The 20,512-nt window shown below is 41.7% G+C and overlaps 1 protein-coding gene across 17 annotated transcripts in view; it reads right to left on the bottom strand.

Moving 5' to 3' along the window:
• AKAP13 (A-kinase anchoring protein 13) overlaps positions 1 to 20,512 on the bottom strand; it is a 169,821-nt gene that overhangs the window by 40,754 nt on the left and 108,555 nt on the right. For 15 of the 17 annotated variants that reach the window (XM_075207724.1, XM_075207729.1, XM_075207725.1 and 12 more), the window contains exons 10-15: positions 19,423 to 19,504; positions 16,065 to 16,198; positions 4,474 to 4,820; positions 2,829 to 2,882; positions 1,664 to 1,726; positions 412 to 586 (exon numbers count right to left, since the gene is read on the bottom strand). In XM_075207724.1, the coding sequence (XP_075063825.1) occupies positions 412 to 586; positions 1,664 to 1,726; positions 2,829 to 2,882; positions 4,474 to 4,820; positions 16,065 to 16,198; positions 19,423 to 19,504 (855 nt within the window). The remainder of the gene's footprint in view (positions 1 to 411; positions 587 to 1,663; positions 1,727 to 2,828; positions 2,883 to 4,473; positions 4,821 to 16,064; positions 16,199 to 19,422; positions 19,505 to 20,512) is intronic. The other 2 variants (XM_075207741.1, XM_075207742.1) reach the window with 2 other exon arrangements.

The following is a 20,512-nucleotide window of genomic DNA, read 5'->3' as shown; positions in this document are numbered from 1 at the left end:
GAGAGAGGCAGAGAGTGGCAACAAAGAGGGAGAGAGAGAGAGGCAGAGAGTGGCAACAAAGAGGGAGAGAGAGAGGCAGAGAGTGGCAACAAAGAGGGAGAGAGAGAGGCAGAGAGAGGCAAACGGAGAGACATGAGGACACCCCTTGTCTGAAGTGCCCCACGTCCCCCAAAGCCTTAAAATCCAGGTTTGACTTTGGAGCAAACAATTTCTGCGCCTGTAAGGTATGTAAATCTGCCTACAATATATTCCCTTGTTCACGGGGAAGTGAAAGCCGGTTAAGCAGATCTCACAATAGTGACCATAGTGAAAAACAGATCACTACATTTCCCTTCCTCTCGTTAATGTCAAATTGAAATCGGTTATATGCGGCTCAGTAATAACTACATACACACACACAGATATATTTACCTTATGTTTAGCTCTAGTTGTCCTCTGACCAGACCCTTTCTCCTCTTCTGTCAGGGAAAGTAAGGACCCACGATCCTCTCCTTCATTTTGTGTCAGATTGTTGGAGTCAGCAGATGAATCATGGGCGACAGCTGTGTTTTTCTCATTTTCAGCAGCAAGGCCCTCCAAGCTGTAACTAAAGAGAGACCATGCAGGTATATTAACTGAACAACAAAAGGATAAGTACTGATAAGTTTTAGTGTGAAGCCGACATTCACCGAACAAAGAGCAGGGCAACGAAAGATTTGACAAGATAAGCAAAACACATTAGTTACGCAAAAACCTATGACAGACAATATACAGTATATTCCTTCTTGTTGAGCAGCGAAGGTTAACATTTAACAAACAATTGCTGTATTAGTATTGAGTAGAACATTTTGGCAGAAAAGCTAGCATGCAGGTCTTCGCAGATGTAGTGATGTATCTTCCATAGACTAAATAGAACAGTACCATCTAGTTGCCAAATTTGAATAAAGATTCAGAAATGGTTACATGGCATTACAAAGCTTCATTTGTAAACATTTTATTACTTAATTAGCAAAAAAGTTTCATTTTATGCTGAGTAGGGGAACTCGCATGGAAGTGACTGATATGTCATCTCCTTTCTGTATTGGATCTTTCACACACTGACTGCGAGTGGTCATCACAGCTGTCAACAAGCAGCACAAGAAGTAATGCTACCGCTTAAGAATAATGCAATGTTAATTTACTATACAGAATGTTTAGTCCCGCCTGTAATTTACAGCACACAGACAGCAGAGAGCAGCACAAGACAAAACTGCACCAATTACTTTAAAATTCGGCGTTATGGCGACATCACAAACAACGAATAACAGGCAGGGCACACTACAGAAGCATTGTAGTAGAAAGATCGCTGTAAATGTTACCGAGAGGAAAATAATGCCAATATAGGCTAATGTATGCTATTTTTTTCATGCATCGAATCCAGTTAAAAAGTACCTGTTGTCTGAGCATAGTGGATGAAACGAGTATGTGGGGCGAACCAATATTTGACCTATCAATTCACTACACACCTCAGTTTCCAGTGAAAGGGTGGGCACATTTCTAAAGAACATTGGCTCAACCAATAAAATGGTAGCCTCCTCTCTACACTTTGGAAATTAGCAAAGCAGTTTCATAGCAATAGCTTTTGCCCTGAGCACAAGAAAAAGCAATTGTCAAATGCAATTCTTTCGGTCTACCAATACTATACCTTCTATAATTAAAGTCACCACCCATAGAAGTGAATTGTGCATCTGAGGGACACCAGCTCATACTGACAAGAGCAACCACAAAGAGAGGGGAAAATGTAATATGTTAATAGATTATGAGACATGGCAACACAGAAAATGTGTTTTGTTGTGGTGTGAATTGTTTATTATTAATATGACACTAGAGACATGGAAAGAATAAAAGGACAATGAAGCCTAAAGTACAAGTTCAACTAGCTGAAATGACCATACACAGATCATAAACTGGTATTGCATGTATCCTTGTTAAGAAGCCAGTCATTATGATTCAATTACTTGTGAGGTGTTGAGGTGCCGTAGTAGTATTGCATGTGTTTCCTTGTGATGTTTTGGTAATGATCTGTGCTCATTTTTTGTGCACATCTCAAAGATGTACGTGAAAATTATCTTTCAAGTGTCTCCCTGCAGTGTTATAATGTTACCAATATCACCTCACATGAATATTTTAGATTTACGGGTTTCTTAAAAGACATGTCCTTCCATGACTAAATACTTTGACCAAAGTAATTTTATAAAACTTGAACAGGAATTTGGCATCTTTAATTCTGTAGATAGTAACAGATTAGGTAGCTGTAATGACTGGCCTGCTGGACATGGCTTCTTTAAGTTTCCAGGAGCAACGTCTCTCTCCAAATGTGTTTCAGTTGACATCCACTACATTTAATGTTGCAGTACGTATAGCCATTCACACTGGGACATTAAATCATGCCAACATCCCCTGAATTATAAAGGGCGGTTCTCTAGAGCCATGTACAAAAGCGGTCTGAAAAGTACAGAATCTCCTGGCAACCAGGGGAAACCAACTTCAGGGGGCCAATGATTCAAGCTACCGAAAATTAAATAAAATGATTTTAGGGTTTAGCAATTTAGCCATGAACAGTGTTTGTGCTTGTTTTTATTTCTACTCCAATAGGGTCCTATAAAAGGACCTACCAATTATTTTTCAGAAAGTGGCTGATCACAAAACAGACCTATGTGCACTATATAATACATTGATTTTAAATGTAATTGTTGGAGATAATATTAAGTGGAACTGTAAATTTATACAACCTTTTGTTATTATCAGGATGCACTGACAGTGTTAGTAGATGTGTATAATGGAACAGAGATGGATTGTTATTTTGATACCTTCTTCTATGAGCTGTAGGCTTCCTTACAGCATCCCCCAGAACACGCAATGAACTGAAAATGAATCATTAAGAAGGATCAGCACTGGACAGAAGAGAATGAATGAAATAATGGGAGCAGGAAAGGGTGGGTGCACAGAAACAAATGCTAGGGAGGATTCTAACTGGTTGCCTCCTCGGTATTGTATATTGGTAAAAAGTTTACAGTACTCTTCTATTGAAATAGTGCTCTACTGTAATTTCTACCAAGCAATTACTTGTTCCTTGGACGTCCTCCAACTTCATAAAAGCAATGCTGAAAACTGTTTAAATCAACTGATGCAGAAGTCATTTGGTCCCATCTGTTATGCATTAGCTATAATTGCTACGCCCGTGGACTTCATTACTATCTGAAGCTCATTATGCCCTGAGTTTCTCTGTACTTTCCATACAAGCAACTATCTTCTTACGTTTACATAGGCAATCCCACTAAGCAGGAATCACACATTATGATGGTAAGGCAACAGAAGATGGAGAATTCTTACAGATGACCATAGTTAAGTCATCTGTGCTTAAATCACAGACTAATTACAGGTCATGACAAGAGAGACCAAAGAAAATGGAGACGTTATACTGAAAAATTAGAAAGTAGACTATTGTAGAGTTATATTGTTTAAAACAAAGTGGCCAATTCAATTAAACGTGAGGTTCCTCAGGAACCTCGCAGCTATGTCCATCTGCGCACATAACCGGGAAATGATGAAGATCATTACCTACACCATCATGCGGTAACATAGCTGCAAGGTTACTTAATTGAATTAGTCCCCAGTCCTTCTACCATGCCACCTGATGCAGATATAGTAAGTGTCACATCAATATCACCCTTCAGATGATTTTAATGTTTATAATGACCCATTATATTTTGCCTGTGGCATTTTCAAAAACTAAACAAATTTTTCATTAGATGGCAGCGCTCCCTCTTTGTAATGCCAAACAAGCTGTGAGCAAGAAAAGAAAATAAACAAGAGTATATTAAGAGTAAAGTCTTCGACACAGGTGTGGCATCTCATATTCCACATAATTACAAGGTTGCTAATTAATGTGCAGTTGCTTGTTTTCTTCAGCTTGCACTTGGAACAAAGATATATCTTAGTTCCTGTTCCATAATGATGTCAGCTTGGTACCATTTCACTGGAAAGTTGAATGGTCACTGAAGACCTATGAATGTGCACCAACATTGTATGCATGGCTACATGTGTTGCTTTATAGCTGCATATGCCATAACTGTGCGGTTTTGCAATAAATGCTTCATATATAATTTACAGGTATAAACAGATAAGAGCAATGGGCCAATGTGGTGGAAATGGCACAGAGGCCAATTCTGTTTTATCCATGTACACAGTTAATTGTTGTGCAATGAAATCTCATTATGTGTTTTTCTCCCTGTAACTTGTGAAAGATATTTTCCACTGCCTGAGCTTTACAAGTATCACTAAAAATCACATGGCAACCATTTTTACACTTATGTTGTGCGGCATGAAAACAACATGTGTTCATCCTCCATAAAAATTGTACATCAGAGTTTCCATTTTCCATAGGAGTCTAAAGCAGTGGTTTCAGATCTTAAGTAGTTCAAAGTTTAAAGCAAAAAAACACGATGCACTCACCTCCTGCGGTTGATTTCAGCATCACTGCCGCTATGCTTTCCTGGCTCCCAGCTATGCCTCCTGAAAGGAGAAAGAGAGCGGATGGCACCCTTTGACCGAGTGGTGTGTGGAGACACTTCTGTAATATTGTCCATCTCCTCTCCTTCAATCTCGGACACTTCAGTGTTCTCGCACTCCCGCTCCTCCACAGACGCAGTCACTGTGCTGCTGCAACTGCTGTCCTGGCTGTGCCGTTGTCTGTTCTTTTTCATGCCCAAGCTACGAGGAATAGAGATGTCACTTCCTAGAGAAGCAGTGTCATCTGAACCAGAGCCGATAGCGTCACACATGGACTGCTCCTCTTCAAGCTGGAAATACACAAGGTAAAAACTAATCAATGATATTCTTCAGAAAGTATTCCTTAAAGCAACCTATTCTGCAATAGTGGCAATGCTGAAGCCAAACCAAAGCCTGTTTTAGCTGGAAACAACGGTGTTACCACTATAAGCAGCTATTCAATTATTCACAATCTGCAGCTGTAAATATATGAAGTTCCAGTAAGATTATTATCATAAGAGGTGAGATACTGATCATTCCATAGAATGGTACATGTGGTCATGGTCTATGGAGGATACAGTCTAGAATGAGGCTGACAAGATCCTTCACCACTCTACAGCACTACATACTGCAGCCTGCCTTGCTAGCGGCCGGCTACAATGCTGCAAGTATGGTAAAGTGTTTTTTCACCCCAGAAGAAGCACAGAGGCACCAACACTAAACTAATCTTCTGAGGAAAGCATGACGCCTAACTACTGAGCTTATTAAAGAACAAAGTGGGTAGCAGTGTGGGAACAGAAAAGTTACTTTCTCACATATTAAAAATGTGTGTTTATTGAAGTGCACTGAACTAATACGTCAGAACGTACACACAAACATAAATTTCTTATAGAGGCAATTAGTGGTATGCATTGCAGAGACCCTAAACAAGCACTATGTCTAAATAAAATAATATTATTATTATTATTAATATGTTGCCACTGACAGCCATCAACAAAAGTGAACCAGAGTTAGTTAAACACTTGCAGGATTTCTGAGGAATATGGATTTGATGTTACAACTGTACAATGGACACCAATATCATCAACATTTATTTATATAGCGCCAGCAAATTCCGTAGCGCTTTACAATTGGGAACAAACATTGATAAAACAATACTGGGTAAATACAGACAGAGAGGTAAGAAAACCCTGCTCGCAAACTTACAATCCATAGGACAATGGGATTTAGAAACACAAGGGCATGTGCTACATCATATTGCACAATGGACCAGCTAGAACGCAAAGGTAAAAGTATTGAGTGGGCTGTGTGTATGGCAATGTTGGTCAGAGGGTTGTTGTCTTGCGTTAGCTGTGTAGAGGATGGTAATAGGGTAATCTAGGAAAATGAAGATGGTGGTTGAGGAATATCATAACCTTGTCTGAAGAGGTGGGTTTTCAGTGAACGCTTGAAGGTTTGCAGACTAGAGAACAGTCTTACTGTGCGAGGGAGGGAATTCCACAAAGTGGGTGCAGCCCGGAAAAAATCCTGTAACCGAGAATGGAAGGATGTGATGAGAGTTGAGACGTAGATCTTGTGCAGAATGGAGGTATCGAGTGGGGAGATATTTCGAGACCAGTGAGGAAATGTATGTCGGTGCAATTTTGTTGATGGCCTTGTATGTTAGTAGAAGAATTTTATATTGGATTCGTTGAAATACAGGCAGCCAATGTAGAGACTGACAGAGTGGCTCAGAAGAGGAAAAACGGTTAGTAAGGAAAATCAATCTAGCCGCTGCGTGCAAAATAGATTGTAGGGGTTCAAGTCTGACTTTGGGAAGACCAGTAAGGAGGGAATTGCAATAGTCGATGAAAATCTTCTCCAAATTACACAATCCAGTGTTTTACAGGACACGTCTGCTCCTAGACATACACATAACATCAGCATATGCCAGATGTTAACTCCACAAAGTTTCATAGCGTGTGCAAATGAAATTTAGCTGTAAAAAGGATCGCCCTGCACAGAAATCACATGCAAGTCACACTGTAGGAAAATGGTGTACAAATGTACTATGACAATCTAGCATCGTCTATGAAGCCTGATTGCGTGCCATGCAGTGTACTTCTGCTGGGTTATAGCTTCTGACTACACACTTACTAATCTGTACTGCTCTGCTACATAATCCTCCTCTGTAGCTGTGTGAAGACTTTTTTTTTTCCTTCCACAGACAAGTCAGTGACCTCATCCTGTACTCATCACTCTATGAAACACTGTTGCAATCTGTGCCTACAATGGACAGACTCCTCCAGAGGAAATCAGCTACATACTGTAGTAGCAACACTAGACTCTTACAAATAAACACATTGAAGCAACATCCACCCCCCCAAAAAAAAAATCAAATTGAGACTACACAAAGGAAGACTAAACAGAGAAAAGAAGGCAGTGTGTTGTAAAGAATGTGCGCTTGTTGCTGTAATCGGATGTGGAGTTTAGAACAGATACGGTTCTACACAGCAAAACCAGAAATTAATTATTACACTGGTATAAACAGTGATAGTCTATTTAGGACCATACTACTGAGCTTACAAAATGGTTTTCATCTAATGCTATAAAGACATTAGTGTAATGTAAAACCAAAACAAAATCTCCAAGATCTGTTTAAAAACTAAGACTTTTCAAAAGTTCCGATTGTGCAAGAATGACCATTGCACCATCTGTCTACATGGTGTTGCTGCAGCTATCTCACAGTGGTTCACTAGGGACAACATGGCTGAATAGGCCATGTCATGCCCAGGGCCTGATCAGCCAATAGGCTGAACAGGCTGCAGCCTGGGGCGCTGGGTCCTGGGGGGCGCAGTGCCGGGCACAATAATATTTGTTTTTATATTTTAATTTTTTTTTTTTAATTACCGATCTGCGCCTTCTTGCTTCAATCTCGGGGCCGCCCCTTAGTCTGAAGGGGGGCAGTCCCGACTGTCAGCGGATCCAATTAGGAGGCAGGCAGACAGCTAACAGTAAATCCGAGGATGTTAGCTGCCCTGCCAGAGCGGTCGTGCTGTCACTGCTTAGTGTGATCACGTGAGATTATCACATCTCACGTGACCACACTAAGCAGTGACAGTGGCCCCGCACCGGCAGGGCAGCTAACATCCTCGGATTTACTGTTAGCTGCCTGTCAGAAGACAGAAGTGCCGGCGTCTGCAGAGAGGAGGAGCAGAAGACAGCCAGGTACGTTTTGTGTATAATATAATGGAGGAGGATGTGATACAGGTGGCGACTGAGGAGGGGGGGGGGGGATTACTGGTGTGGGGAGGGGGGTTAACGAATCAGCTGCAATGGTTTTGAAGAACTGCCTGGGGGGGAGGGGTTAAGTAATGAGTTGCCTGTAATGGGTTGATGGTTTTGTGGGGGCGGGGGTTAATTAACTTCCTGCAGTAGGTTGATGATTGGGGGGGGGGGGGGTGTAATGCATTGCCTGTAATGGGCTGATCAATTTGCCCTGGGGGGGTTAATGAATTGACTGCAGTGGGTTGAAGAATTGTGTGTGTGTGTGGGGGGGGGCGATGTATTTGCTGCAACAGATTGATGAATTTACCTGGGGGGGGTTCTGAGTTACCAGCAACTGTTGATTAATTAGCTAGCGGGGGTGGGTGGGTATTAATGGATTGGCTATGGAGGGTTAATGGATTGGTTAAAGTGAGGTGATTAATTGGCTGGGGGGGTGGGTGAGCAAATGAGTGGGTGGGTGAAGATATGGATGGGGTGTCAAACTTTCTGGTGAGGGTTTACAAAAATGGCTGGGGTAGGTGATGAAATAGCTTGTGGGGGACATGTTCTCTGTATTGTGTGGCTGTGACGTGGATGCTCTCTGTAGTCTCAGCGGTCACTCACTAGAATGTTAAATACTTGACAGATGGGGCTGGTAGATGTTAGTATATGAATATAAATAATTTTTATATATTTTATTGTCTATATGTGTCTGTACTAGGGGGTTGTTTTATTTGGTCATAATGGAGTGTTGCGTTTGTATCATTGAGGGTTTGTTAACATTTTTCACTATAATAAAAGTTTTGCACATTTTCAATACAGGACTCCCAAGTTTCCAGAATCCAGCCAACTAGCAACAATGCTCCAAGAACAAGCAAGAAAAAACATCAAGTAGTCTACGCTGCAAGATCAGGTAAGAGAGAACGGAGCAATTTGTCAAAATTTCACTGCGGAATCTTACTGTAATGATATTTTAATGTTTGCAGAATTAATTGTATTTTATGTAGTAATTTATATTTTACAATTTTGTGTGTGATGTGTATATATATATATATATACACACACACACACACACACACACACACATACATACATACATATACACACGCACATTGGCCATACCGCCACTTCCACTGTCTTCATTGTACAACTTTCCTTAATTTCCACTTTAACCACAGTTTATAAATGGGTGGGGGGCGTTTACCGGTGTATTAGCCTAGGGCGGCTGGAACCCTTAATCAGGCCCTGGTCATGCCTCATCAATGTCACTAGTTATTAGAGAATTGACAGGCTAAGTAGTGGTAGTGGTGCAGCCCCCAAAGTGGCTGCCTCTACCTTTTATAGACAAATGTTCCAAAGTCCCTTGCATAATGCAAGGGTCAAATGTATGCTGCTCAATATACAGTGTGGATACTTTGTATAGTAACACATACTAACACTGTACACATCAATACAACTACAGATTGATACAACAGGGTAGAGTAAGTAATAGGAAGAGCTTTTAGTCGGGGAGACAACTGAAATGGAGATGGAAATAAACATATTTTTATATGCAAAATATTACAGCAATATTAAGGTAAATGTTGCATGGGCAACTTTAACTATAAGTAAATAAATCCACTTATACAATGTAAACAAAAAGTGCTAACAATACACAAAAGAACAACATTTTCTAAATGATTTCTTTCCAGCCAGAAGTACAGAGAACAGACTGGCAGTAAATATGCAGGGAGTAGAGGACAATCCAGCTCAAACAGAAAAAATATATTCTGCCTTTTAACTAGTTTTCCTATAAACATTACGGATGGTTTTCTTGGCCAGAAATTTTCCCAAACCCCTGTCTGCTGGAAAACCTCTCCTTATTTCCTATTAAAATGTGATGCCTGTGTTCAGCCATGACTAACATGAAGCTCTAGTAGCTTGAAATGAACAGCACAGCAATTGGGGACAGTCAGAGAAGCACAGTGCAATCAATACCAGAGTAAATCGAGCCCATGGAGAAAGTTAGGACTCCGATGTCAGAAATTAAGGAGGGGATGACTAGGTCAATTAGATGAGGAGGAGCAGGGACTCAGAATTATTAACAGAGGGTGGGCAAGGATTTCCGGCCATTTAAAGAAGATGATATCAGTGTGTCTAGGCTCTGGTCTTCTACTACGCAATGGAAAATGTTTGCTGTCATCCAGAAATGATTTAACATAAGAAAAATGTGTTTGTATACATTGAGCGATATACGTTCACATTTGTTGTAAATTGGGTTTAGCGGATGCGAGGGCACCTGCTGAGTTGATCATTTTAATTTCCCTTATTTTTGTTTTTCCGGTTTTATCACAGACTTTGTGATTCAGTGCAGAACGGGTGGCATGTTTAGGCAACACAAGTGTCTATATGTTTTTAATCCTCCTAGGTTTACTATCTTTCTCTTTCCTGCCATTGGGGGACACTGCGAGACATTGGGGTGTAGTAGTGGGCTCAGGAGTCTTGTCACTTTAACTGCTAAGTCTTTAGACTCCTCCCCTGCTATGCCCCTCCTCTCCCAAGAGATCCTCAGTTTTTTTGAAGTGACTTGGAGTTGGGTCACTGGGGTATAGGCTCCTGCCTATACCCGTTTAGTTATAGGTTTTCATGTTTTTATTTTCTTCCTTCTACAGGTACAGCACAGGGTTCAGTACAAAAGACCCAGGAAAACAGTGAGTAAGACCTAGCTCTGCTCTCTGGGGACCCCAGCGCAGGTATCAGAAGCCTAGTGCTCCGTTACCTTGTAGCTACTGCCGGCATTTCCATAGATAGGAGGGGGGCTGTGTAATTTAATAGAAACAAGGCTGTGCAATTATGTTTGGTGCAGACAGTTTAGCGGGATATCCGCGACAGTTAAGATGCCTCCATAGCGGTCAGAGGGAGCGATGCTGTAACAGCCTCTCCTCCCCCGCCGCCCTCCATGCCGACAGTTTTTCCCGCTCGCCTCTAGACAACGAGCTTTCATTTAAGGGGGATACAGTGGCGCTCACACTCGTAGCATGTGAGTCGGACCGCTTCAAGGAATTAGTGCTTTTGGGCATACTTAAGCACTTCCAGCTCTGCTGGGTGGTCATTTTGCCAGGTCTTTATGGGACCCAGACAGCGAGGCCAGCAGGGCGGTCAAAAACAGAAGGAAAGGGAGGAGTTGATACTCGATATCCCCCTTCCTTCAAGGCTCTTTTCCCGTGCGCAGCTCTGTCAGTTGGTGAGGGGAAAACTGAAGAGACAGCGGTTTAATGGTTCTCTAGGCCCTGCTGTGCCTTTCCTCTGCGGACAGATTTTTTGATACAGGCTTGTATTATAATAGTCAGTGTGGAAGTTTATATCTGTTTTTGTGAATTATTTGTGGTAAAAATTTTCACAGACAGTACTTTACAGGCTTTTGCATTGGTGAGGAGTGCCTATAGTGTGAGACTTTCTAGTTTAGGAGTCTGCAGTACTTATTATTCTCCCTGTTTGTCTGCCTTACTTTTAATAATAATTTTAAGAAGCAGGACAATGGCGGAGAAGGGGACAGCTAAAGGCAAGGGTCCCTCTGTGCCTTCTGTAATGTATTATGCCTGTTCTAAATGTAACACACAACTTTCTGTTGGACACACAGACCGAAACGCCCTTTGCGCAGCTTGTACTGCGGACGCTCAGAGGAGAGACAGCTCAGCCCAGGAGGGGCCTTCTGCAGTGGTAGAACCGCCCTGGATGCAATCCTTTTCTTCGGCTGTGGAGAAACTGATGGCCGTGATGCTGCGGGTAACAGAGGTATGTGACAACACTACCCCACTTACACTTGCAGGCAGCCAGTCTGAAGAGAATGCTTCCACATCACAGGCAGGATCTACCTACAGGGAAGATAGGTTAGTTTCTATTTCCCAGAGGGGTAGGAGAGCCATTACTGATGCAGGTCTGGGCATAGATCAGCTCTCTGATCTCTCCTCAGCAGAGGAAGGCGAGGTAGATTTAGACCCGGAAGGGGAGGCTCTCTATGATTCTGACTCAGTCTCCACGGGTGTGGATAGTTTTATTTTGGGAATCAGGCATACCTTAGGGTTGGCTGATCCGGAGCCCTCAGCACCAAAGGGTTTCTCTTTATTTAAAAGACCTAAGGCACAGTTAGCAATATTCCCGCATTCTCCAGAAATGTTGGAGATTATTTCTGAAGCTTGGCAGAAGCCAAATAAGCAGTTTATGATGCCGGGAAAATTTAAGACCCTTTATCCTCTGCCTCCTGAGGACACAGTAAAATGGGAGTCTTTGCCTAGGGCGGCCAGTCCGGTAGCCCGGTTAGCTTCATCTTCGGCTTTTCTTGTTCAACAACGAATAGCCCTTAAGGACTACACTGATAAGAAGTGTGATCTAGCTCTTCGCTCAGCTTACACCGCTGTGGGAAGTATGTTTAGACCTAATATGGCTGTAGCCTGGGCTAACAAAGCGGTGCAATTATGGATGGAGGCTTTGATTAAAGGTCTTAGAGATAACATTCCGCGTACAGAGCTCGTTAATCTAGCTGAGCATGTACTAGAAACTTCGGAGTATGTAGCGAATGCTGCCATGGATGCAGTATCAGTGAATGCTAAGGCCTCTGCTCTTATTGTAGCAGCTCATCGTAACCTATGGTTACGGACTTGGTCAGTGGATGCAGACTCTAAAAGAGCTTTAGAGAATTTACCCTTTGACGGATTAACTCTATTTGGGGCGGAGCTCGAAAGGGTTATTCAGGTGACTACGGGGGGAAAGAGCACTTCTCTACCCACTGTTTCAAACAGGCCCCGTCAGGGTAGGTTTCGCTCCTTTCGCAATTTTTCCCGAGGGGGAGGTTCTTTTAGTAGAGGACAGTTCTCAGCGTCTAGGCCATCCGCTAATAGAAGCAGAGGAGGTAGAGGTGCAGGGAGGAGAGGTTCTGCTCGTCCAGCAGACAAGCCCTCCGCGTGACATAGTTCTTCGGGGGGAGCATCAGGTGGGGGCATGACTTCTTCAATTCAGGGATCAGTGGTGGATGTCCACGATGGATCTCTGGGTTCGAGGAATTGTGTCCCGGGGTTATGTCATAGATCTAGCCCACTCCCCCGTCACAGATTCTTCGTCACCCCTCTCCCCTCTTGTCCCCTCAAACGTGTTGCACTTTAGGAAGCTATTCAAAAGCTTCTTACTGCACAGGTAATAGTTCAGGTTCCTCCTCTAGAACGGGGTCTAGGTTTTTATTCAAACCTCTTCCTGGTGCCAAACTCCAGATGCATCCTTCCGGCCCATCCTGAATCTTCGGTCACTAAACAAGCAGCTGAAGATTCAGAGATTTCGCATGGAATCCCTACGCTCTGTGATAGCAGGGATAGAAAAAGGGGAGTTTTTGGCATCGTTAGATCTCAAGGATGCCTACCTGCATGTACCGATTTGGGAGGGACAGTAGAGTCTCCTTCGGTTCGCAGTAGGAGAGGCACATTTTCAGTTCAGGGCTCTCCCCTTCGGCCTGGCTACCGCCCCCAGAGTCTTTACCAAGATTATGGCAGTCATGGCCAGTCTTTTGCGCCAGAAGGGTATAACAATTATCCCTTATCTAGACGACCTCTTGTTGAAGGCACCGTCTGCGATTCTTCTATCCCAACAGATTCAGACTGTTATGCAGTTTCTTCAGAGTCACGGCTGGGTGTTGAACTTACCCAAGTCATCACTAGTGCCAACTCAACAGATGTGTTTCTTGGGTCTGCTTTTCGATACTCAGTCTCTGAGAGAGTTTTTCTTCCAACAGAAAAAGTCTTAGCTCTGCAGAAAAGGACTAGAGCCATGCTATTGAAAAAGAGTCTCGGTACTCAGTTGCATGAAGCTTCTGGGGACAATAGTTTCGGTATTTGAGGCAGTTCATTTTGCGCAGTTTCACTCCCATCCACTGCAGGCAGAGGTCTTGCGAAAGTGGTCAGAGTCTCAGAAGAATTTAGACAAACAGATTGTTCGTCTGTCCACACCCACAAGGCTATCCCTTGTCTGGTGGACGTCCCGTTCCAACTTGGAGAGAGGCCAATCCTTACAGACCTGGTCTTGGACTCTAGTCACAACAGACGCCAGTCTGTTGGGGTGGGGGGGGGGGGAGTAACAGGAACCCTGAGGCTTCAGGGTCTCTGGTCCCCTCAGGAAGCCACTCTTCCGATAAATATTCTAGAGCTCAGAGCGCTGTACAATACTCTGATAGGAGCCCAGGTATTTCTAAGAGGAAAACCTCTTCAAATTCAGCCAGACAATGCCACCACGGTGGTGTACATAAATCACCAGGGGGGCACTCGCAGCGCGGCTGCCATGCGAGAGACCAGTCGCATATTAGCATGGGACCTCAATCTGATTCTTCGTGCTCTTTCTAGGCCTCCGTTTGACCCTTTAGAGTCTATTGACTTATGGTATCTTACGTGGAAGACTGTATTTTTGCTGGCTATAGCTTCAGCTCGTAGAGTGTCTGAGCTCGGAGCGCTTCGCTGTGACCCTCCCTTTCTTATTTTTCATGCTGAAAGGGCGGTCCTTCGTACCAAGCCATCTTTTGTTCCTAAGGTGGTTTCCAGGTTCCACCTAAATCAGGAAATTGTTGTCCCTGCGTTCCAACCAAAGAAAGACTCTTCAGAAGGGTCTATGCAGTACTTGGATGTGGTACGAGCTCTACAGAGTTATGTAGACCGTACATCTCAGGTCAGAAAGAACTTTTTATTTTATATGACGCCAATAAAAGAGGCTGGCCTGCTTCAAAGCAGTCAATTGCCCGGTGGATCACGTCCACAATTCGTGAGGCTTACATTTCAGCTTCTCTAGCCGTTCCGCAGAACTTCAGGGCACATTCTACTAGGGCAGTGGGTGCCTCCTGGGCGTCGGCGGAACAGTTGTGTAGAGCGGCGACTTGGTCTTCCGTTTACACATTTACTAAATTTTATAGATTTCAAGGCTTTGCATCGGCTGATGCAAGCTTTGGTCGCAGGATTATGCGTGCAGCTGGTCCAGAGCATTCCCACCCTTGAGGAAGCTTTGGTATATCCCCATTGTCTCACAGTGTCCCCCAATGGCAGGAAAGAGAAAATAAGATTTTTACTCACCGTAAAATCCATTTCTCTGACTCCATTGCGGGACACTGCGCACCCTCCCTTGCTCTGTATATAGTTCTGTGTGTGAAAACTTTGGTTATGGTTCTTTATAATTTAAGACCTGTCCAGGTTGTATTACCTCCTTTACGTTCACTCTTGGTTATTCAAAACTGAGGATCTCTCGGGAGAGGAGGGGCATAGCAGGGGAGGAGTCTAAAGACTTAGCAGTTAAAGTGACAAGACTCCTGAGCCCACTACTACACCCCAATGTCTCGCAGTGTCCCCCAATGGAGTCAGAGAAATGGATTTTACGGTGAGTAAAAATCTTATTTTGCATTGTGCCCATGTGGTCTTAAACGGTCTTTCCTGCTTAAAAACAATCCAATAGATAAAAATTACTGCGGGACACAAACAAATTATTGTTGATCACTCCTTATGGAGTTACAAGAGGTCACAGTCATCTTTAACTGTTACTCATAGTCATGAATCAGACATGTAAACCTCCAAGACCTTCACCTTGTATTAGGGAGTCTTTGACAACCTATCTAACCTATGTACACCTATGGTGAAATGCACTGTGAGGATAAAGAAATATCATATCGAGAGTGAGCTCTCTAGTATCAATGTTATTGATGTAGATAAGCTATTGGTGTCACTCAATTTAGACAGAACACAACATGGACACAATTTAGCTAAGAAATGTGGACTGCTTGCAGTGGAGCAAAAAGGGTTGAGGGAAAAATTCCACTGCGCTTTCATTTAAAAAAAAAAACTGCAATGGAAAGTTAAAGTGAGCGCAAGCTTGGTATTTTGTGAACTTTGTACACTGTGTGTGCACAAAGGAGAAGCACACCTACCAAAAGAAAAATCTGTACATTGTTCTGTTCCTTCAAAAAGAGCATAATAATGGTAATTAACAGAAGCCCATAATAATAATAATCAGCTAGCACCTTGTAGCAAAAAACACAAATAGGAGTAACAAGGCTCTTCGTTCATGATATTGTTTTATGTACAGCAGAGGAAACAAAAGATTTTATTCTATTTAAATTTTTTGACTCACCCTGACTCATAGGACGATGATTGCATGCCGTTTCCTGACATAGGAGAATGGGGAGTAAGATACCCACTCATTTATACTAGAAAATGCACTATCACTATGATCGAGAGAACAAGTAACCTTACAATCAGGATTTTGCACTTATAATACCAACGTGTCTTATGATAAATGCTCCAGGAGCTCACCTTCGTGAAGACCATTTCGTCCAGTACTTCCGGGGACATGTAACACAAGCCGGTGTCATTTGTCGATTCTGTTTTCAGTGTTTGTGGAGATGAAAGTTCAGTGTCCAGTGCATCCTCCAAAAACTGCTCACATCCTAACATAGCACATTAAAGAAAAATAATAAAATATTCATGTTTCTTTTATTAGAACTACTAATAATATACTAGTTAAAGAAAAGACTGTAAAGGGCAACTTTCACCTTCACATCGTGGAGGCAGCCATTTTCTGGGCTGAAGTAATATCTGTGAGAATGCAGCCTAGGACCCAGTGACACAACTGTGGTTAGACGTGCCTTATGTCTGGTTATTGGACCCTAGTGAATACGCTACATTCTCATGAATATTGGTAAAGCCTTCAAAATGGCAAGCACTTCAGAGATATTCTAATATGATGAACTTTGCAAGATGTTAACTGGCTTAATCTTCTCATTTGTCAAGCAACAAACAAGTCTGCGATTCTTACTACCAAAGTCAATCTTTTTCCAGTGTTCCGTGGTCCGGTTCTTGGGCTGCTGGCCCATGTCAATCACCTTTTCTTTTTGATATAACCAAGAAATGGTTTAATAGCTACTACAAATGCATTAACTAAATTATATAAAAGAAAAATAAAAAAAAAATCTCCCTTGACTTATCTTCAAGAATGTCCTCCTTTGTACACCATATATATTATAATAGTGAATAGTGATGCCAGGATCCCTTACATTAACCTCACCAATCGCACATCATCTGCTACTGGCTCTCTCTACTACTTAGAATGAAGTTCAAAATATTAGCTTTATCCTAAAATGCCATCTAGATTCTATCACACACTACATATATAACATTATCTCTTAGTAATCTACTAACTGATTATTGTGATAGTGCCAAGATGTGTTGCTAACATCTCCCACTCATGTGGTTCTGCAGGAGCCATCACTCTTCTCCAGGATCACACCCAAACGCACCTTTGAACAGTTTATGAACCATAAGGGGGAGGTTGAATAGTCACCTTTCCAGAGGAGCCCGCCCTGACTCCTTAACCTCCTCCCATCTACATTGTCAGTGCATTTTTTAACCAACACATTTTCAACTAGTCTGCCCACATTTGGGGTTATTCTTATTCCCATTCTCCATTTAAACTGGAAGCTCTGATTCATCATCAGCATTTATTTATATAGCGCCACCGATTCCACAGCGCTGTACAGAGAACTCACTCACATCAGTCCCGAGGGAGAGGGAGACAGACAGACCAGGGTCAATTTTGATTGCAGCCAATTAACCTACTAGTATGTTTTTTGGTGTGTGGGAGGAAACCGGAGCACCCGGAGGAAACCCACGCAAACATGGGGAGAACATACAAACTGATTGAACATAATCTATTTTATTACAACATGAACGTCCATAAATAAGGGATACAAGTAGCTCTGATGGTACTCCCATGTCTGCCAGAATGGTCACCATTATTGTAGAATATATATAATTTATATTAGTTCTGTGAACCATAGGGATACATTAAATATGTCCCATGGGGTTTTCTTTAAAATAGTTTTCGCGATTGCAACACAAACACACAATTCCCTGCTAAAGAACTGTCCATCTCAACTTGGATACTTGATGTTAAAAAGCCAAAAATATATAATTACTTATACAGTGGCCCAAAAACAATCAATTAAAACTTGAACATTGAGACATTTATTTTACATGGTGATTTCGTTATCCAATTTTTATGATGTTCACTTGAAATTTCGATGTAATTTATGGAAGACTGTCACTAAGGTCAGGAGCAATAGGGGATTCCAGCAGCTAAAACTACAGCCACTCCTGATGTTGCTTCATGCATGAACGTAATGATAATGGCTATAAAAATAACCTTTCCCCCCAATGCATTGACGTTTCTGTTCATCTTCACCAAAAGCTTGTGTCTTAGAACATTCTCATTCTCCGCTTGGCTCAGAGCCTTATCACATATAAAAACCATCACCTCACATTGATACTGTATAAATACAAAGTGCTAAGTCTATGATCTAACTTTCCATTAGAAGTACACAAACAGGACTTTTAATATTAAGAAAGTCAGTGTAATTTCATACACAGATGATTGGTCAATACAATGCCAAAGCTGTAAATTCAGTAGATCCGGAATAAAAACATTTGTAAGAGGAATTCTACCAGCAAGTTAGCCTATATTCCCTTGTGTGAAGCACTCCACCAATTATGGCATTATTGTTCATGCTAAATACGCAGGTCTAAAGCAGCTCTATTCCTTTCAGCAGTGTATCTGGAACATACAGCCAAATGCAGGCACATTAACGGGCCGATGGAGAGCGTGCATCTTCCTAGTAACAGACAGAAAAGTTGACTGTAAATAATCTGTTAGCTGACACTCCCATGGAAATTTCACAAGGAACCTCCACATTCGTCATGATAATAATGAGGCATACAGTAAATGGAATCAGCCACAGAAGAGGACAGGAAGAGGCCTCTGTGAAAGCAATTAGCACACAACAATGGGTTTACCAGAACACTGATTTGGAAAGTAAAACACACTGAACAATACACAGAAAAAGGAACTTTAGCAATCAGAATTAAGACTCATATCCTAATAGTGCTGCTGGAATAAAACAGAAAATTTCTATGCGGTTGTTTTCAAACATTAACTGGACTCATTCTCTCCCAGCTGGACTACTATAACACATACCCTACAGGTGGCTTTAGGACTACTCAACCACCCCTGTTGCTGGAACAGGCTTCATGTATAAACTCAACGATGAAGGGCATAACAATGTGTCTCTCCTTCAATCCAATGTGTCTTAGAATAATCCTGTACATATTCTCCATTCAATGTAGTGCCTTATCAAGGATAAAAACTGTCTCTTATCACCTCACATCTGCAGAATTCACTAGCTTACAATATACACGTTCACCACACTTAATATCTTAAGAACTGCCATTTTTACCATTCACAGAATCCCTTTATCCCCACTGAATTTAGACTTGTGTGTGCACACTAGAGCATGTTTCACTAGTGATCCCAAACTTAAGTTATTTTTAGTTTTGATAAGTTTCTCAGTGCTTTAAATATACAATTGGAAATTTTATTAGTAGCTTCCTCATATCAGCATACTGCATATTAGACACAATTGTCCTTTAAAAGTTCCTCTACAAATATCGCATTTCATTAACTTCTTCAAGCCCCTTCCACGACGTCAGACACTTCCAGTATCACTAAAGAACATTGTATTTTTCCCACAGATTACATATTGACTTCTCTTTAACATCATGTGATAGCAAAACTCACAGAAGGCCCATTTGTTTCAGAGCAAATAGAAAGTAAACCTACCTTTAGAGTCATTGGTCTGCTTTGACTCCAAGAGGACTGGATGTGGGCATGGAGTTATGGAACAGCAGCTCTCTCTATTAATCTGGATTAAAAGAAAAAACAATAACAAAAACAGATGGTTAAAAGATCTTAAAAAGAGGACAAAAAAATCAGTTGGTATTAAAAACAATGTTAGCAACTAAAAATCATAAAGAGAATTGACTTGTCAGCATGCCTTATAAAGTAGAGCGCACACGGCATCACTGGGTCTATGTATAATTAGTTGCCACTTAATTCATTGTTGTGAATTGCTTTTATTATTTTATCTCCTATTTTCTTTATTTGTACATACAATTTGAAGTTGCATTTATACTAGTATTAAACTCACCATGCTAATTAGCTTTTTGTTTCAATGGTGTACTAACTATTGGTTGTTATTTTTTTTAAATTGTTTGAATATTTATTGGAATGTTTTACTTAATGACACATTTAGCTATAAAAGCAGAATCCCTAGTTAGTAAATACATTTGCAATTACTTTTGGTTTCCTCTGGCAAAAACATGGTGAAAGAGTTGCTCCTGGGGCTCCCCTATTTCTGGACCACTCTAAAATGGCCGCTAAAATGGGGGAGAGTGGAAAGACCAACACCACTACATTTGTGGCTTATTTATCTATACAGACACATCCCCAGGCTTTCAAAGATGATCAACTGGGGGTGCTCATGTAGTCGTTTTTCCCTGTACACTGGTGAGGGGAACATTGGGTAGGGTGATTACTTTACTAGTATAGGTATGCATATTATTGTAGTGCAGTGATTCATTTTAAAAAATCTAATTTCTTCCTTACCTATGTTATCAGTTGTTTCAACACTGTATATCATATTAGCAATTTTGCAAATATAAGACAAATTTTGAGGTCAACTGGAAAAAAGTTACCAGTCTGGTAACTCTATGGGGGGGAACTCAATTAGCCACAAAGGGTCTCTTGGAACCTCCGTGAGACACTTCACCAAAGCAATTTGACAGAAATCTATTCTAATTTTTCCTCGCGCCCAAAAAATGAGCAGAGATTTCTACTGTAATCGCCGACAATGTCCACAGCGCGATGTCCA

The sequence above is a fragment of the Mixophyes fleayi genome, chromosome 4 (assembly GCF_038048845.1).
Source record: "Mixophyes fleayi isolate aMixFle1 chromosome 4, aMixFle1.hap1, whole genome shotgun sequence".
NCBI classification, from domain to species: Eukaryota; Metazoa; Chordata; class Amphibia; order Anura; family Limnodynastidae; genus Mixophyes; species Mixophyes fleayi.
Note: the sequence above shows the minus strand (reverse complement) of the source record. Positions and strands in the feature narration are given on the sequence as shown.